This window comes from Drosophila sulfurigaster, chromosome 3, assembly GCF_023558435.1.
Source record: "Drosophila sulfurigaster albostrigata strain 15112-1811.04 chromosome 3, ASM2355843v2, whole genome shotgun sequence".
NCBI lineage: Eukaryota > Metazoa > Arthropoda > Insecta > Diptera > Drosophilidae > Drosophila > Drosophila sulfurigaster.
Window position 1 is genome coordinate 49,218,770 of NC_084883.1, and position 20,550 is coordinate 49,239,319.

The 20,550-nt window shown below is 34.9% G+C and overlaps 1 protein-coding gene and 1 long non-coding RNA gene across 2 annotated transcripts in view; one reads left to right on the plus strand and one right to left on the minus strand.

Annotated features, from left to right (window-relative positions):
* Positions 1–19,936, minus strand: LOC133844048 (probable serine/threonine-protein kinase irlF). Its single transcript, XM_062277874.1, has 5 exons — positions 19,533–19,936; positions 2,591–3,220; positions 1,562–1,699; positions 266–469; positions 1–207 (listed from the first exon to the last, which is right to left on the minus strand). Exons 2-5 carry the CDS (start codon positions 3,162–3,164, stop codon positions 179–181), a joined length of 945 nt encoding a protein of 314 aa, XP_062133858.1. The 5' UTR covers positions 3,165–3,220; positions 19,533–19,936; the 3' UTR covers positions 1–178.
* Positions 1–20,550, plus strand: part of LOC133840951 (uncharacterized) — a 191,585-nt gene that overhangs the window by 123,764 nt on the left and 47,271 nt on the right. The window lies entirely within an intron of this gene.

Genomic DNA, 20,550 nt, shown 5'->3' on the forward strand with positions numbered 1-20,550 from the left:
TTTTCTTAAAATGTTTATAAAAATAGCAATTTATTTTTATGTGTGTATTATGGATACTTTGTTCGAACTGACCTTGCGGCTAGTCAAAAGTTTTGTGTAAAATTATTGCTACAAAATGTTAATGCGCTGTTACTAAATACTTTGATTTACATCGATTGACGATTTGATGACCGTCTGCTTAAGCCTGAGGCGATGTACGACGAGTGCCTGCAAAATATTTTGAGTTAAATGATTGATTGTGGATACTTTGTATATTGTTTATTACCTTTCTCCTTGTGCTTGCGCTCTTTGGTGGAGCGAACACCTCCAGCTGTCTGCCTCTCTCCACCAGACTTGCATTTCTTATTCATAACGCGCACCGGCTTGCAATTAGGCTGTGGACTGCCGTCTTCGGATGGCTTCAGTTTGTCCTCGCGAGTGAGCTGTCCATCAATGCATTCCGACCAGGGGCTCTTCTCGTAGCGACAAGCTGAAAAAGTAATAGCAAAATAAACGACTTATGTAAAATCAATGTTAACTTTACTGTACAAATTGGTGCTGTTAAAGATATGTTAAGGAATTTTGTTAGTATAAACAAAGATCTGACTAAAGTGATTATTAGCTGAAGTTTATTTAAGTAAGTGATTGATTGGAATTTTGTTACTAAAGCTACTGATATTATTTTATAGATTTATGTTATGTTTATTTCAAAAATTGGAAAATGCTGAACATGAATTTGAAATCAAACTTAATTGTACAGAATTTAGACTGCTTCTATCTCTAGAAAAAGCTGTTGGTAACAGGCTAATCAATGTTTTAACAGTATCTTAAATCACACTTAAATGGAAAATGTTTCCCGATGAAGTGAGTTAACGTTGATGAAGTACAATTAGAAAAGAAATTTATAGCGATTTGAATGTTAAATCAATATTAATTTTCTGTTAACAACCCATCGTAGAGAAAAGCTGGAAAAGTAATAGCAAGCTAATGAACTTATGTTAAAGAAATGTTAGCTTAACTATGTACATACATTGTGGCTGTTAAAAATATGTTAAGGAATCTTTTTAAAAGAAATGAGAGTCTGATTGAATTGATCATTGTTTGATGAAGAAAAGTCTTATTGTTAAAGTAATTGATTGATATAGAATTTATATTACTAAAGCTATTCATATCAACAACACAGTAATCCATTTATTTTATGAAAATCCTAAAATTGAAGAAATGGTTTAAATGAATCCTAAATTAGTCATAATTGAAATGCTCAATAAAGAGCATTTTATCTATGTTACCTATGACAATATACAAATAAAGCTTTCTTTTAAATCACACTTAAATGAAGAATGTTTCCCGAAGAAGTGATTTAACGTCGATGATGTATAATCAGCAAAGATGTTCAATACCGATTTACATGTTAAGTCAATGTTAATTTTCTGAGAGCATCCGTTAACCAAATACAAAAATCAAGGAGGCGCAATTCAATAATGTTATATGGTAAGTTAATGTCTTGAGTATGCAACTTAATCAAGGCAAATGCTAATCCAAAACCGACAGTTTCGTATGCTTAAGTATCTCTTTGACTTACCCTTCTTGCAGGCCTTCTGCATGGTTCGAGTGGGCAGACAGTTGGATTCGCCCTTCTTCAGCGATAGAGTACGCGTGCGCATATTGGTCTTGGCATCACATTCCGTCCATGAGCTCTTCGTATAGCGACAGGTCGGTCCTGCGAATGAGATATATATGCCAAACACATACGAATTGTGTGTGTGCATACGTATGAAGTTATTATTTGTTATTCAAAGTAAATGCGACGGCAAAAGTGAGCATCGAAGCGGGCAAAGATAAAGTAGGTAAAGCTTGAAGGATGTCAGTAAACCTTTTTTAAAATGTAAGAAAATTGTTTTAGCTATTTGTTGTGGATATCGTGCTTGATGTCCTACATCTCATTGTCTGACCATTTCCTTTCGCATAATGCCCAATTTCGCAATATCCACAGTCGACAACAGACTGTGTGTGCTGCCCACAAAGATGCCTAATTTAGTATGCGACCACACAGTGAATGAGTGTGTGTGTGTGCTGGGGTGTGTGTGTGTGTGTGTTAATGTAAAACCTCTGTTAAGTTAGTCGTTTGTATGCGTCACTTGCCTTGGGCGCCAACTACCTTTTGAGGATTTGTAGCCGGAAATAATAAGGACCATTCAACGTATTCAACATACACTAAAAGTATACACACAAACACACACACAAACATGTATGTTGTATCCTTCTGTATCCTGTCTACAGTACATGTGTATTTTATATTAAAAGCATGAATTTAAATGCCAAAGCAGTTTAGATATTTGGGCCAATTTTGAGTAGGGTATTTCGTATGCTTGTCGACTTTGCTCCCTCTCTCTCCCTCTCTCTTGCTCGCTCTTATGCTATTCAGACGCTGTTTTGCCTTAATTATAACTGATAAATCTTCATTCCACAGTTGTTTATTAGCCTATTTTGAGTTATGATTTAGTTACCCATCCTCCAACTTGAGCGTAAATCACATACAAATAGTAGCTCAAATATATTTTCGAAATGCCATTTGCCCCTAAAAGTATGCCACATATTTTTTAGCGCTCACCCTTTTCGGTTGCCTTCTTAGCTCCTGATCTTTTGCCTGTGCGATGCTGATGCTCGCGTTGCGAATGCTGCACGGACAGTTGTCGCTGCTGTTTGCCATTGTTGTGGTGTCCCTGTTGCTGCTGTTGTTGTTGCTGTTGCTGTTGCTGTTGCTGTTCCTCTCCATTGAGCTGGGCGGATTTCTTATAGCCACTGCGACGACCAGAGCCTCCGGCATGCTGCATCTGATGCTGTGCTTTATTTGATTTCTTATTATTGTTCTTCACACGCTTGTTCTGGCCACCACCAACACCACCGCCTACAGTTGACCCACTCACGGGCAGAGCGGATGGTGCAGCTGCTGCTTCCTCGGGCAATGCTTCGCGAGCTGGACGAACATGCACCTCACCCGAATGGGTCTCCATAACCAAGTGGGCACCGTGGGCGAATTCGGTTTGTGCGATGGCATGCTTTTTGCCATTGCCATTGCCGTGATGACCATGGCCATAAATCAACGCTGGCATCAGCGCCAATGTGACCAGCACGAAATGGAGCAACGACGCCCGTGCGGGCGCGGATGTTATTAAGAGATTCATTTCAGCTGGTGCTGCTCTTGCTGCCTGCCTGCTCGCAGAGAATCACAAACGAAAATCTGAAATTAAAATGACAATGCAGATAATGAGTCGACGACCACAAAACGGTAGATAACCTCGTCCGCGAACACTGAGCTCTGCACTTTGTTACCTCAATGTATAAACCAGGCCAACGTGTGCCACTCGTTTTAAAGTGTTCCCTTCCCCAGAAATTGAGTGAACATTTAAAGTGACTCGTTCTACTAAATCACGTTGAGCGTACACAACTTTAAGTGAATCTTAAATCGATGTTTAAACTTACATTAGAGACGCGCTGCGGCCACAGTTTGTCTAGCAAATAATGTTTAAAAGCAACAGTTTTCAGATTCAAGTAAACATTTATTATGCACGCAATAATAACAGCGTGGAAGAGCGTGCTCAAATAACAAATACCTCGCACATTTCATTACGTATATTTTATTCATAAACATGCAAATAAGTATAATGGAATTGAGAGATGTTGTTTTAAGAACCAAGAGGGAATTTAAAGTTTATAATTCTTTTGATATCGTTAGGAAAATTTAAGTGTAGGGGTCGAAAAAAATTCTTAACTAGAATTTCCATTTCAAATCCAATTACTTTGCAAGACAATTGCGTAAGAAGTGTGTAACTTTAAATTTAAGAATTAAATCTAACTTAAGGTTTTATAAAGCATAATCTTCGTATTGTTTACACATAATTTCAAGATATTTGAATTTATATTTGAGTCATTGGTCTTAACTTTTAGCTCTAATTATCTCCTTATTTAAAGTTCTTAATTAATAAGAAATCTTCTGAAACTGAGTTTTAAGAATCTATAGAGTCTATAATCTTGAATTAAGATATTTTCAACATAAATATATTGTTTTAAGATAAAATATTCTTGTGGTAATTTTTTAATCTTAAAAAGCATAAAAATCTTAAAATGATTTAAGATTGTTTGAACCTAAATTCTTTCTTTCTTTGTTCTTTTTAAGATCGAAAAAATCTTGATTTAAGATTTTATCAATATAGATTTTTTCTCTGTCTAGTTCTGAATTTATAATAAAACTTTGACATTTAACAATATTTAACACCGACTGAAATAACTTTTTAATAACTTGTGTATTTATATACGAAGCTCTGTTCTTTACTTAGGCTATTTTAATGTTGTTGTCAAATATTGCTTTATATAGATTTTTTAGTATATTAGAAAACTTTGCTGTATACAGTGTATGTGCTAATTAATGAAATATAAAAATGATTTTAACATTTAACAGCAATCTCATAATTTTGAAATTTCGAAAGCGGAAATTTTATTCATCACATTTTAACAAACTTTTCCCAACTCATAAATCTATCCACTTCCGTCTTTATTAAGTTCCAATTGATTAAAATTAAATTCAAAAATCTTTGGCCATAATTTAATAATTAGGAAATCCATAAATACAGCAAAGTTTTGACTATAAACTTAGGACCTCGTATATATTTTGTGCAAGTTGCCAGAGTCGACATTCAATTTGGACTAATTGCTTTGCTTTATTTGCAACTTTGTGAAATTAAAAGTCAACCGAGCAGCTACTTGAAAAGGCAACAGCGACAGCAACAGCAAACTTTAAGCCTGGCCATTTAGATTGCAAGTTTACTACCGCAACTGCTGTTGCTATTACTTTTGCTGTTGTTGTTACTTTTGCTGTTGTAATTGCTGTGATGCTGTGTTACTGTTCTACTGCTGTTGACCAGTGTTCTTACACTGTGCTACAGAGAACGTGTTGTAATGTCTTTGAAATGAAAATTGTAAAATCTAATTGTATCAAATTGTTTCTGCCTCCGCTCAACTGCATTTTCCACAACTACTTCAAATCATTACTCTTGGTTTCTTCTATTTTTAGCCGTCTCTCTCTCTCTCTCTTTCTTTCTTTCTTTTGCACAATGACAGTGCCTCTCTTTCCAACTGGTTGAGTATTGCAATTTCTTGCATTTAATTGTCATGAGTTGCTTCCGGCTGCGCCTCTCTGCGCCTGGCCGCACTGCAGTTGCCTGAAGGGACACCCTGAAGCTCCTCTTTCTCTCAACTCTTTCTCGCTTCCTTCAGTCATTGCCCATTATACGTTGATACGTGTTGGCAGCTGGCACTTGTGTTAGTTATGCAATTTCGAAGTTGCAGCTAGAAAATTGCTGGATTTGTAAATAGTTTTGATCAAGTCGGCAAATTGGTTTGCTGCAAAAACCCTCACAAAACCTGCGCAGCAAATTTTTTAATTAATCCCTTGGAGTTTTTTACAGTCGTAAATTTAGTTGCGAAGCAAGTGAGAAAGCCACCATCGAATGTGCTCGACTGTGAGATACCCGCTACACATTTTAATTAAAAGCAAAACAGTGTGGTAATAGTTTGAAAAAAATATAGATCAAAATACTAAACATATACCAAAGTCTACTATGAAACACCATCTACCCATAGTGAATAAAAGCAAAGCAGTGAGGTATTTATTTAAAATATACCAAATTCCGCAAAAATACTAAAAATATACCAAATACTATTGTAACTACACATATTAAATTATTATGGGTATAATTTGGTATATTGATATAGTACTTCATTCGAAATGGATTGTCAGATAAATCCCAATTGCAGTAGGCATAATTTGCTATACAGAAGTATTTCTTAAATGTCTTCTATTTTTATCCGATCGCTATCAAATTCTCAGGAATCATAAATACTATAGTTTTTATTGTCTGTACCAAAATTCACTACTCTAGTTTCAAAACAAGTAAGAAAGTTACAGTCGAGTGTGCTCGACTGTGAGATACCCGCTACCCATTTTTAATAGGGGCAAAATATTGCGGTATTATTTCAAAATATACCGAAAATACTAAAAAATACTAAAAATATACCAAATGGTATGTTTGGTATATCGATACAGCACACCATTCAAAATATACCATAGACGGCGCAATGTACCAGATTGTCAGCCAAAGCAACTAAGAGCCCTAGTAAGTGGGCGTTTTTGCCCATACAAAAGTATTTCTTTAACAACTTCCACAATTTTTATCTGATCGCAACCAAATTTTCAGGAATGATAACTACTATAGCAATTATAGTATATACCAAAATTTGCAACTCCAGCTTTAAATTTACGCTTGTTATTCGATTTTTTTGATTTCCGGGGGCGGAAGTGGGCGTGGCAAAAATTTGAAACAAACTTGATCTGCGTGCAAACATAACAAATGCTGTCGAAAAAAAATTATAGCTCTATCTCTTATAGTCTCTGAGATCTAGGTGTTCATACGGACAGCCGGACAGACACACAGACGGACAGACGGACATGGCTATATCGTCTCGGCTGTTGACGCTGATCAAGAATATATATACTTTATAGGGTCGGAGATGCCTCCTTCTACCTGTTACATACATTTCCTGCCGGCACAAAGTTATAATACCCTTCTACCCTATGGGTAGCGGGTGTAATTACGCTTGTTATCCGAATTTTTTTGATTCGCAGGGGCGGGAGTGGGTGTGGCAACAATTTGAAACAAACGTCATCGGCCTTTATACATAACAAATGCTGTCTAAGAAAATTATGGCTCTATCTCTTATAGTCTCTGAGATCTATGTATTCATACGGACTGACAGACAGACAGACAGACGGATATGGCTATATCGTCTCCGGCCTATACTTTTTGGGAACGGAGCTACATTTTCTGCCTGTTACATACATTTCCTGCCAGCACAAACACCCTTCTACCCTGTATGGGTAACGGCAATAAAAAAGTGCGCTGCAATTCGCATGCACTTCATTTTGGGGCAACTGATCTCTAGGCTCAAACATAGACAGGCACTTGCAACAGCGGCGAACCTTTGTCTGCCACACGCTTTAATTGCAATGGGAATGTGTGAGTGTGTGTGTGTGTGTGTGTGAGGCAGGATATGCTGAACAACGTGCGGCGCATAAATTTGTCATTGCCATTGTGTGGCATTTGGCAGGCAGAAAGCCAGACCAGAAGCGGAGCAAACCGAAGCAGAGCAGAGCGGACCAGAGACGACCATAACACTCCTAGTCCTCCTTGTCTGACAGTAGTAAAGGGGGCGTGGCAGGTTGTTGTTTTGGACAGCAACTACTTTTATTGTTTGATTGCTTTTCGTATAGCTTTTGTTTGATGCGGAGCAGATAACTTGGCCCAGCAGCAACAGCAGCAGCCAAGCCCATGAATTCTGTGCCCACATATGCGACACCTTATATAGATTCACTATGCCACTGACTTGTCGGTGTCTGCTGTCTGTATATGTGTGTGTGTCTGTGCTCTGGAACTGGCAGCTACACTCACATTTAATTGGTTTTTGCATTGCTATGGGCTATTGTCTCTGCTAATTCACGTGCAAGTCATCTGCCCCTAACTCTCTCAGTCTCTAACTCTCTTGGTTCCTGTTTGCTGTTTGTGACGTTATCGTTATCTGGGTTACGACAACAACGCCTCGCACAACGTACAACGTACAACGCACAACCATCTCCATCTCCATCCTGCAAGCCACTCAGTGCCACGCAATGAAAAGAGTTCTCAGTATTTGTGTGTGTTTACTCCGTAGTATTCCCTTCAATAAACAAACAAACATGAAGCTGCAACGTCAACGTCAAGTTTGTGCCTTTATGATTTTTTGAATAAAATTTCAGCACACACAAACAAATATGCGTGTATTTGCAAAGAATTTAATTTGCATTTATTATAAATATCTGCGACAACACCAACACAAACACAAACAAGTGTTGAGAATTTCGATCAAATTTGTGTTGGCAAGGATGCTGAAAAACTTTACTTGAAGGATTAGTGAAGCAAACTAATAAACAAAAGCTGCTTGAAAAGCAATTTAGCTATTTATGTTGAAAATTTTTTTAAGGACTACACAAAATGCCGCAACAGCAGCATAAATGAAGTACAATGAGAAGCTGCCCAAAAAAAAAATGAACAGAAAAAAAAACCAAATAAAGGCAAAAACTTACTTACAACAAACTAAGCAACTAACAACAACAAGGCACAAGAGCCACAAAACATTTCAACAATATGTAGTACGAGCAGTACTTGCAACAAGCCAACAACCAGCAGCCAACAACGAACAACCAACAGCAGCAACAGCAACAGCAACAGCGGCAACCGGGAAGCAACTGGCAACTTGAACAAGCCGAAAACTAGTAGCAGCCATTTCACCTTTAAGTGGAAAACTTTTGCTTAGACCCCAAAAAGTAAAACAGCAAACAGAAAATAAGCAAAACAAAACATCAAAAAAGAACCCGAAACCGAAAACAACGCCAAATATAAAGAGGTAAGAGCAAGAAGAAGAGAGAGAGAGAAGCCCCCAAAGCGGCGGCAACTTCCAAACTTCCAACTCCGTCTACCTGAAGATGAGAAGAGTTTTTATTTTTAATAAACAAGCTTAAAGTTCTCAAATATTAAGCATCGCATCTTGTTGATGCAGATGCTGTTTGTTGTTAATGTTCTTGTTGATGTTGTTGCTGATGTTGTTGCTGATGTTGATGTTGACCAGCCGCAAGTAATTCCACACCTTCTGGTCAGCTTCGGGTTGTTTTGACCCGGGAACGTCAAAGAGATTCGCAGTTATCTATTTAGCGATTAACAAGCGCGAATTAACTGCTTTAAATTGTCAATAATTAATTTTTTTTGCAAAAATTATTTCAATAAAAGCATAAACATGTTACGCTTAATTAAGTTTATAAAAATATATGTTTAAATACCCTGCACGAGAGATGGGTGGAAGTGGGAGTAATAACATTGTAAAGGAAGAATGTATATCAAAACTGTTTTCATTCTACATTAGAATTTAAAACAGTTTTTAATTTATCACACTTTGAAATGGTAAATATTATTTTAAAATCGTTTTGGTAATTTCAAAAAAGATTTTCCAATAATATATATTATTATAGCAGAAGGTCAGGTCAAATATCTTATTTCAAGCGCATCTATAAATTTCAGATAATGAGAATAAACTTACACTTTATCTTTTGGTGATAGAAATAACTACAAATTAATAACAATATTAAGTTAAAAAGACTAAAGAGATTCGAAAAAATATTTAACTTGAACTTGTATTAAAATAGTTAACGATATAACATTTTAGAAAATTGTAACATGAACCAACATTTTAAGGCTTTAGCTTTAAGTTAAAATAACTTTAATAACAAATAATTACTTTAGAACCCCAGATAATTATTATTCTTTATTAGAAAATTGTGAATTAAACAACAAATTTCATCTATTTTGCTTTCAGTCTCTCTACTTTTAGTCTTTTTAACTTTACTTGGTTATTTATTTGTTTTCAATCATAGTAAGAAATGTTTAGGCTTATACATTTGGTTATATCTATAACTGTTTTTAATCCTTATGAATTTATTTATTATTATAGCTATTTCTATATTTATTTTTGCCCCATTCTTCAGTATTCCTTAAACTTCACTTATTTATTTATTTTCATTTCGAGCAATAAATGTTAAGGCTTATAGTTTGAGTAATAAATAATTTCTCCACAACCAAAAATGGTTTTAATTACATCATATTAGAAAATTGCTCAGAATGAAAATAAATGAATAACCAAATCAAATTGAAATAGTTAAAGTTCTAAGTACTTTATCTACAACCAAAAATGGTTCTAATTACATCATATTAGAAAATTGCCAAATTTAACAAAACATTTCTAAGCTTTAACTTCTCCAACAATAAAAACTAATAAATAACTATATAAAGTTTTTAAAGGCTCGTTTACCCTTCTCAAAAGCTACTAACGAGCATTCTCATCAACTCACTCGCTCGCTCTCTCATCCAATCGCCACATCTCGTAAAGCACTTGAAGTGAAATGAATTTTATCTAGGCTATCTGGGCAACGAGCAAACTCCATCACTTCTTCGCTCTTCACATTCAACTGTCCAGTTTGTGTTACACACAACAACAGAAACTGAAATAGCAACAGCAGAAAAAAAAACTGTTGCATACTAACAGGCGCCTGTCAGACCCCCTCCCTTGGGCCATGCCATATGTGCAAATACGTTGAACCCAACTTAAATCGTGACGGCTGTCCCATGAAATGTTAAATGAAATTAATGCTTGATACGCAATTTCAATTAAAATGCCCAACACACACACACAAAGACACACACACTCATACGGTGTTACACATGCACAATTCACACCATAAATAAAGTTAGTGAAAGTCTGGGAAAAAAGACACCCAAACACCAACCCGATTAAATCGCCCACAGCCCATTGAAGCATTCACGAAACTGATGTTAATTGTAATTGTAAGTTGGGTTCACAGACGAACAGCTCAGTGATTCGATCCAATTGAATGTTTTGTTCGAGATACTCACAAAAGTCAATTAGCCGCGTGTGTGAAATGCAATGAAAGAGCAAATATTAAATAAATATACAACTAACTTTTTGCGAGCCTTTTAACTTTAAATCATATTACTAATAACATCACGTAGTATTAGGCTAATTGATGTTTGCATACAATGCACACGCAATTGGCTTTATCAGCATGTCTGCGCATCAATAATGCCCCGGCTAATGAATACAATTTCGAAATATATATAAAAATTTCAATTGGATCACATATGAACGCATATTTAAATCAACAAACATTAAACACAATAACAACAACAACAAGAACTACATACAACAAAACAAACACAAATAAAAGCACCGCCATGTGTGCGCATTAATTTGGACAATTCCAAATAAAATTGAGACCGTTCCAAAAACACAAAATCAAATAAAACACGAAAAATTGATTTTAATATGCCGAAGCTGAAATGCTCTAGCGGAAGTTTATGTTAGATTTATGAGCAAGATTGTTGTTGTGGTTTAATTTAACATTTTTTAATTTAATGGCAAGATTTTATACTTTATTATTACTTCTATTAATTCGACATACATTTTCTTTCAAGAGTTCAAAGATTACATAAAGCGACTCTTCTTCATTCATTTAATTTAATATTTATGAATTTTGTTACAATATTGTTTACTTTATTATTATTTCTATTGTTTCGTTATAGATTTTAAACTTTCTTGAATAACAACCTCCCACTAAAGACCGGTTCACATAATCGTCATAAACGACTCTTCTTCATTCATTGGATGATATATGACTTGATTATTGGTGGTGGTAATTTATTAATTCAGAATTTTATGACAATATTCTATACTTCATTATCAACTATATAGTATTATTACATCATAGATCTTAAACTTCCTTCTTTTGAATAACTCATTCAACTACCTTCCAATAAAGACCGCTTCACATAATCTTCACATAATAAAGCGACTCAACTTAATTACTCAATGAAATGTCAGGAAATTAGTTTTGAGGTTTAATTTAAAACTTCAGAATTGAATGCCAAGATTCTATCCTTTATTATTACTTCAATTATTTCTTCAGAGATCTGAAACTTCCTTGCGTTAAAGAACTCATTCAACAACCTTCCACTAAAGATCGCATCACACAATCTCCATAATAATCTTCATTTACTGCATAATATATGACACGATTATTTTTGTAGTTTCATTTAAAATTTTAGAATGTAATGCCAAGTTTTTATACTTTATTATTACTTCAATTATTTCGTCATCGATTTGAAACTAACTTCCTTTGAATAACTTATTTAACAAGCTTTCAACAAAGATTACATTTCATAATCTTCATAAAGCGACTCTTCTTCATTCACTACATGATACACGACACAATAAGTTATAGGATTTAACTTAAAAATTGAGAATTGAATGGAATGAAAATTGAATTGAGTAATTTCGTCATAGATCTGAAAATTACTTCCCTTCCAGAGCTCATTCAACAAGCTTCCCTCGAAGATCGCTTCACATAATCTGCATAAATTTACGCTTCTTCATTCACTGCAGTGCCTGACACAATTAAAATGCCCATCGGCAAGGGTATCAGCCGAGCATTGGGGAAATGTTTTAAATCCGAGAAATCATGCAGTATCTGACATTTTCATGCCGCACGTTGCAGCAACATCTGGCGAGCATGTGAAGCTGCCAGAGCATTTTGCTTTCGTTCGTTTCATTTCAAAGGCAATAATTGAGATAATTTATGGGTAAGTTGACTGCTGTAAAATTGCCCTGGACTGCCTGACTGACTGCATTCAAAATCCAGCATAGTTGTGCTCTATAAGAACTCCCGGCTTTGGCATTCAACAAGAACTGAAGAACTGAAGAAGTGAAGAAGTGTTGGCAGGCGTAACGGCAATTCCACTGAATAAATTATTCAAAAGCATTGCAGCAATGCATTTTGCATCTCTTCTCTTGTATTTTTTTGTCAAGTTTCGAGACATGTGTGAATGCAATTGAGGTCTGGGTCTGGGTCTGGATCTGAGTCTGTTAAAGAACGGATATATCTTTCATTAGTGCCAGCAATTGCAATTGGTTTGCTTCACTTAACTAATTGACGCCTGGACGTGGTTCAAGGCAAACTCGTACGAACAAAGGCAACACAAGTGGAAAGTCAAAGGCAATGGCAAAGAGCACCCAAAACGAATGTATCAAAAACAATAACAACTTATAATGCAATAAATAATTGAGTGAACATGGGAGCAAAGCACAACAACAACAACTGCTGCTGCCCAGTTTTCCAGTTCTCAGTTCTCAATTCTCAATTCGCAGTTCCCAGTTGGAAAACTAATTCTGCCTCTGTTGCTTGTTTCCTTTGGGTTGCACCTGGACAGCGCCGAGCGTCACGTAGCTGCCCCTGGACAGCATCACGTAGACGCTTTGCTTGCACAAATTGTGCAAAAATATTTTGTTTTGATTCCGTAAAAGGAATTCAGCAAGAAAGCAAGTTGCAGAACTCCCAGCATTTGACTATTTGACCTATTCGGTGTGAGATTCAGTTGAATAAGGATGGAAACATGGAAGACAAAATATGAAATACACTCGAGCACCCAAAAAGCAAGTTATTTATGGATTTTATTATTCAAGTATAACACGTCGCAGACGATATGCAATTTAAAACAATTGAAAAGGTGACACACTCGAGCAAAGTGTGCTGGACTAAGAGATATGCTAAGGTGTGACTCAAAGTTTCGAATATATTATTGGCCATCTTCAAGAAATTCTCAGAACTTGTTTAAAATCATATTTAATGATGATATATTTAAAGATATGGTTTGCATTCTTAAAGTTAAAGAATTATTGTTGACTATATTTATGTAGTTTTTAGAATTTATTCAAAATAATATTTAATGATGATATATTAAACATGAACTAAAAAATATGCTTAGGTATGACTTTGGGAATCTTCATGAGAGTTTCAAAAATCGATTAAAATATTATTCAATAATATTATATTGAGAGTTATGATCTTTGTCTGATATTTATAAATTCTGCTGAATTAAAGGATATGCTAAGGTGTGACTTTAACTTTCTCAAAATTTAGTAAATGTTATTGACTATATTATTGATAATTTCAGAACCGACCTAAAATAATATTGAATAATAGTATATTACTACTCTTAGTTTAATCCTTATGAAATTTTCAGAACCTATTAAAAATAATATTAAATATTTATATATTAAATACTAAACGCATTGTGTGTTTAGCATATTTTGTAAATTTTATTTTACTAACTTCAAGAAATTTACAGAATTCGCTTAAAATAATACTTAATATTGATTATGCTCATTCTCAGCTATTTATAAATTCTTTTTGATAATTTCAGTAACGAGATAAACAGACCGGAAGTAATTTATCAAATTTTTATCTTCCTCTGTGCTGTGTCAATACAAAATAAATAAACACTCTTCCTTGTGTTCCATCATGCCCTTTATTTTCCTGTTTGCCACTGATTACAGAGTGTGCAAAGTGACACAAAAATAACTTGCATAGCTGTGCTCGATGAAATAAAATAAGTGAATCTTTTTGCCAAAGATATGACACTTCAAATTGACAATCAGCAGCAAAGAATTTTACGCAATAAAATGAAATTATTCTGCATTTGTATGTTGTGGTTGAGGATGAGGTTGGAAGTGTTTCCTCACTGAGGTTTTCTCCACCCATCGAAGTTCGATAACCTCTGCCGAGTTAATTTTCGAGTTCATTTGATGGAAGATTGAATTACTTTATATAAGTATTTTGTGTGTGACTTATTTTGCTGTCAAGCAAGCAGGCGAGTGAAATTTGTTTTACTTTTGCATTTTAAATATTTGTTTACCTTAGCTAGCTGATTGATTGATTTTTCCGCCTTTCGCAGTATATGTTATATCGTGGTATATCGTACCTGCTCTTATCCGAGTCGCATTCAACCGTGGTTTCATTCCTTTGCTTCTTTTCTTTATATTCTTTATTTATTTATTTTTTTTTTATATATTTTTTTCTCGCGCATATTGAACAACCCCATCAACTTATTTACGCTCTGTGATTTCTGTGTACAGTTGTGTTGGGTTCAGTAAACACGGTTTGGCACAAAGAAAACAATTGTGCGGCAGACCCCCCAAAATAAAAAATAAAGTGTTTTCTTAAATGCCTGAAGTTAGTGCAAATCGAAGACGAGCTTCGAGAATGTTTTCCTATAGGCTTTGCAAATATAAAAACGAAGTCTGTCCATATAACAAAAAATAATGTTAAATTCATTTCAAATAAAAAAACTAGACAGTTGTGTTTAATATTGCTTAAAATTTGGTAATATATAGACGAGCTTAGAAACTCTAATTTCTACAGACTACATAGAAAAAAGATGACAATTTTCTTGAATCATGATGATGATGAGATCAATACAATATTGTTCTTTTAAGAAACAAGCAGTATATTTTTTAATTTGGAAAGCTTTTGATTCTAAACCAAGATTGAAGATGGAAATCTTGTGTGAATTTTAAATTATGATAAAAGATTGAAATCTTGTTGCCAGAATTGCCAATCTGTAATTCCTTTTTCAATACTTAATTTATTATGATTGAGGATTTCTCAAACTCAAGATTTCAATTCTTGTTTTTAGAGCGTCTCTTATTCTATGTATATATAAATGTAGAATGAATGCTAAAATTTAATATTTAAATACCTTTAATTAATATAATATAAAATGAAAATTACTAATATATTTAAATGTGGATTTAGCCTATAAAATAAGATCTTTTAATTCCAGTTTAAATCTCAGTCTGACTTAAGATTTTGTTTCTTGTTTCTAGAAAGTGTTTCCATGCACTCCATGAATTGTCATATTCATTTTTAATGGACTAAGGGTATAGATTTCAACTAAAATATAAATTACCAATTAAAGTAGTTTATGATATAAAAATTGTTGCAAATACAAAGAAATATGAATATGAATATTGAAGAAGGTATGTTTTATACCATTAAGTGAATTAAAATAAAATAGAATTTGTTTATATAAATGTCTCGTTTAAAATTTCTTAAATTGTTGTGATGTCACGACAAGCTAAGCAAGTCTTAGTTCTTCCGCACTATGCAAATATAAATATGGAACCAGCCTATGCATATTATGTTGGCCTAGAATTACACTCACACACACATACACATACACAGACTGAAGGCTGGCTTGAGGGCGTGTCGCCGCCCCGCTTGTATGCAGCTAACCAAGTTGTGTAGTGCCATTGTTTACTCGGTCCAAGCCCGCAGCCCGTCTTTTTTTCGGCGAAACTATTTGTGGTCACAGAACAATTGAAAATTCACAAAGGATAGGCAAAAGAACGCTTGTGTTTTGGCAATATCCTGGCAGAAAAGTCTGGGAGAGAGTGAGTGAGTGAGTGAGTGAGTGAGAGCGAGATGTAGAGAACAAAACCGAGTACTATGTACATTCTTTAGCGACAATACTATACACAACACTATGCACATAAGTATTGTGCCTTTTAGCCAGCAGCTTCAGCAGGTCCTGACCCACTCATATTACCAATTGGCTTAGCTGTTTGTTGTTTGCCCCCCCGCCACACTTTTATTGTACTACCAGCTAAAAGCACAACACACACACACTCAGAGACCACATAATATCCCTTCTCTATCTGCACACACATAAACACATGATATATGTGTATGCTCCCAAAAAAAAAAAAGATGAAAAAAATAAAAGAGAAAAAATCACTTAAGCTCACCCGGATATTAAATTCAGCTAAACGTTTAAAGATTCCGCGTGAATTCACGTTGTATAAAAGTACGCTAAATGGGTAGCTAACTGTGTGCTCTGGGGTTATGGTTTTTGTTATTTATACCCGCTACCCACAAGGTAGAAGGGTATTTTAACTGAATGTAACAAGTAAATAAAATGTCCGTATGAAACCCTGGATCTCAGAGATCCAGCTTATTTTGTACTCTTTGGTATATTTTCAATGTAATAGTATATTATATATACCAAATATAGTGTGTAGTATATTTTAGTATTTATCTTAATTTGGTATATTTTCAGAACAATACATCAAGTATTTTTTGGTATATTCGTATATTTTTGGTATATTTTCAGAATAATACCGCACTGTTTGGCTTTTACTAAAATATACGCTTTATGTATGTATATTCAATATATGTATATTTTATTTTTTTTTATTTTAGTATATTTCATTAAATTTTGAATGTAATAGTACATCGATATACCAAATATAGCCCTTGGTATATAGAACATTAACTTAGTATATTTTCAGAATATTACTACACTGATTTACTTTTATTTAATATGGCTGGTATTTCACAGTCGAGCGTGATCGTTTAAATTCGCTTTGAATACAAAAGTACATCGAAATACCAAATATAGCCTTCGGCATATTTCAGTATATTATTGATATATTAATTTTACATATTTTCACAAGAATACCGACCGCTCTGTTTTGTTATTATTCAATATGGGAACCGGGTGTCTCACAGTCGAGCACACTCGACTTTAGCTTTCTTATTTGTTTTTTTTTTCGGTGGATCTAATGCATTCGAGTGTAAACAACGCATTTACCTGTGTGTATGTGTGTGTAAAATCGCACACACTCTCGCTGTTGGCAACCCCATTAAGAGCAGAGCTTCATAGCGTTGTTGAAACGACACAAATTTTCTTAGTGGCAAAACAGGTAAGCAAAAAAATTGTGGCAAGGTTGTGTGTGCCTAGCTGGCACCCTGTATATATGCGTTTCTTTTGTTTTCGCCACTCATGTTTCGAGGCAGCAGCAGCAGAAATTTGGGAAACCATACAATAGCCTACTTGTCCTTGCTTGACACACAAAGAGCAACTCAGTCTCTCGCTCTCTCTTTATCTTTGGGTCTCTTTCTCACAAAAGACTCGTCGAAAAGTCAAGGGGCATTTAGGCGAAAAGACAAAGCGCCAGTTTCTTTCATTCATTTCACAGTTTCGCTCTTCACCAACTTTATATAACTTTTGAATTATACAAATAATGCGGAATATGAGCTAACGTGATCATATAAACGCATACAATGGCATTGGCTTAAGTTTCAATCGAATGAAAGTGCAGAAAATACAATTTTTTTTTTAGGTTTTGTTTTGGATTCAACACCAAAAACTGCAAACTCACTAGAAAAATAAAAGAAACTACAAAAAAACACACACACAATGCGCGTGATAAAAAGTGTGTTTGAAACTCAAAGCAAAAGTTGAGCGAGAAAGAAAAGAAAATCGAGGCAAAACTTAAGATAAACAAGATTCTATGTGCAGCACAAATGAAACCAGTTACGGAATGGAATTGCGTCTTACACTAGACTATGAGAGTCGATTGCATGGCATTGCAAAAAGGAAAAAGAAACAATTGCAAAGAGATGAAGTTATTTGCGTGCATTGTTGCAACAACATGTTAATTAAGTGGCAGCCAAGTCGATGCGTCGTCGTTGCCTGCATCAGATAAAGACATTATAAGCAAAATCCAAGATGTCGTTGCCGTCTAAGATGCAGTTGCATTTACAGTTGCAGTTGCAGTTGTCTGTCGTCTGTCGTCTGTCGTCTGGTTTGCAACTTTCCCACACATCTGAATATCTGTCGCAATGCACTCGTGCACTTTTTAGCAGAGACTTTCACGTACAACCAAAATCTTGCCGTGACAGCCAAACAACCTGACAATCAAAACAACCCGACAACAAAACAACACACGAACAACAACAACAACAACACCTGAACAACATCACAGCTTCACAGTCTGACAGACAGTTAAAGAGGCGTTGCTATGATTGCCAAACCACTTGGCAAATCTTTTCAACTGCATGTTATATGGATGTAGTTGATGCTATGGTAATTCGATTTGTTGACGTTCAAGTCGCAGTTGCGCGTTAAACAAGTCCACTGACTTATACTATGTTTAACCCTTTCCGCTAAAGATATCAGCCGAAGTGCGCTATTAAGATATTACTTTGCCTGCTCTTATATAGTGTGACGATAAGTTGTATAATAATAATAATATAAATATATTTGGCTTTGGGTTCATTGCAAGTTCATTATTTAAATCTAAATGCGGATAGTAGTTTCTTATAAAGCAAACTGAGGAATTTGAAAGAAAATTGTAGATAAGGAAGTTGTTCTAAGATAATAATATTCACCCGTAAACTATCCTTAATTGGATCAATTAAAAATACATCTATTTTAATTCATAATTTTTTGTATATTCTTTCATTGTGACTTTTGCAATTAAGAACACATTTTCGAAGTATTCTACCTAAAATTTCCAATCTTAAGCAATAAACGATATCAAATTATATTGAAAAAAGTCATTTTTTTAGCAAATATACTTTTGAGTTTAAGGGAACATATTCTTTAAAATCTGAACCCATAAAGAATCTCTAATTATATTAAAAGCGATAATTTTTTTAGTAAATATGTTTTGGTAGATTCTATTTGTGGATCCTATAAAATTTAAGGAAATTTTTTTAGGTAATCTTTCTAAAAATTATGATCTTGACCCAGAAAGAATCTCTAATTAGATTAATAACAAACATTTTCTTTCAGTAAATATGTTGGGACAGATTCTTTTTGTAAGGCTTATGGAATTTAAGAAAATTTATTCAAGTAGATAATAAGCAATAAAGAATCTTAAATTAGATCGATCAAAAATTCTATATAAATTTTATGTTTTTTGTATATTAATATTTTTGAAAGTAATATTTCAAATTTGAAAAGAATTTCTTAGAAGAAATATATTGACAATGTATTGCGATAACGATCACGAGTGGATTTTGATTTCACAAATTTCTTAAGTCTTATAAAAACTCGTATTCCGAGTGCTCTCAGGACCACTTATAAAACGATCTGCAAGTGTATTTCGCTTTCGGCATGCCAAATATTAGTAAATTCATTCTTGTGGTTTGTTTTTTTTTCTGTATTCCTCAAATTCCGTAAAGAAACAGCTCAAATATCTTTGAAAGTTACCTTGTGCTTGTTGTTGGGCTGCAGAACGTGTTGACTGGCTGCAGAGGGTAATCAACTTGATTTCAGTAGATTCGGTATTCGGTATTAGCTGGAATTTGCACTCAATGCCGCACTCGACCACAAAACACTCAGTCAAGGATTTGATTTTATGCTGCGCGCGCACACAATGAAACAACACAGAATAAAGACACAAGCACAAGAAGAAGAGACCTCAAGAAGGTGCTCTAAGATTAATCCCTGAAAATGCGTCGATAATGAAAACTCAATTGCTGATAGAATTGTGAAATGCTTTGCTTTGCGTTTTCTTTTCTTCAATTTTTCTTCTTATTTATTTTTTTTTTTTGCAGTTGAATACACACGCGTTTGCCCGCTGGCGCTGCCGATCGACACTGTCCAGAGCTCTGCGAGAACTGAGCGGTTGTGAGTGTGGTTGCTGGTGGCGCAGCAGCAGCAGCAGACAGCAGCAGACAGAAAGCAAGCAACAAGCAACACTTGAAATACGAGAGGCAAGAAAATAACTCAGCTTGCGGCACACACACACATACACACACACAAACACACTCAATGCGCGCGTACACTGAGCGAAAATGCCAATTGAGTTTGCGTCGAGTTTTGTCGGTCATCGATATCGCGTTGCATCTATCTATATTTGTTTTTGGTTTTGTTTTCTCATTCAAGCTAATATATGACGGTTTGGCTCTTATCAATAACTGACGTACTGACATTTCTCATTTACAGTATTGTGGGGCAACAGTAACAGCAACGACGACAGCGACAACGAAGTTGCGTCTTAACGCGGCAGCTGTCGTGGCAAGCGCCACAAGCGTCAAGCACAAGTGCGTCCCTCCTTTCCCGCCCCGTATGATTGATGACAACTGAATGCATGTCATTTCAGATAAGACGAAAAAGCAATATAAACACCAGTTTATATAAGCATTAAATAGCACTTCTACTCTCTACTCTCGACTATATAAACTCAAACATACTTTACTTTACACATACATATATATCTCGGATG

What these genes read in the sequence shown, in the direction of transcription:
- LOC133844048 (XM_062277874.1), bottom strand. Translation starts at nt 3,164, where the DNA reads ATGAATCTCTTAATAACATCCGCGCCCGCACGGGCGTCGTTGCTCCAT. An exon ending in TAAGAAGGCAACCGAAAAGG is followed by an intron (nt 1,700 to 2,590) that starts GTGAGCGCTAAA and finishes TCTCATTCGCAG; the next exon opens with GACCGACCTGTCGCTATACG. An exon ending in GCGCAAGCACAAGGAGAAAG is followed by an intron (nt 208 to 265) that starts GTAATAAACAAT and finishes AATATTTTGCAG; the next exon opens with GCACTCGTCGTACATCGCCT.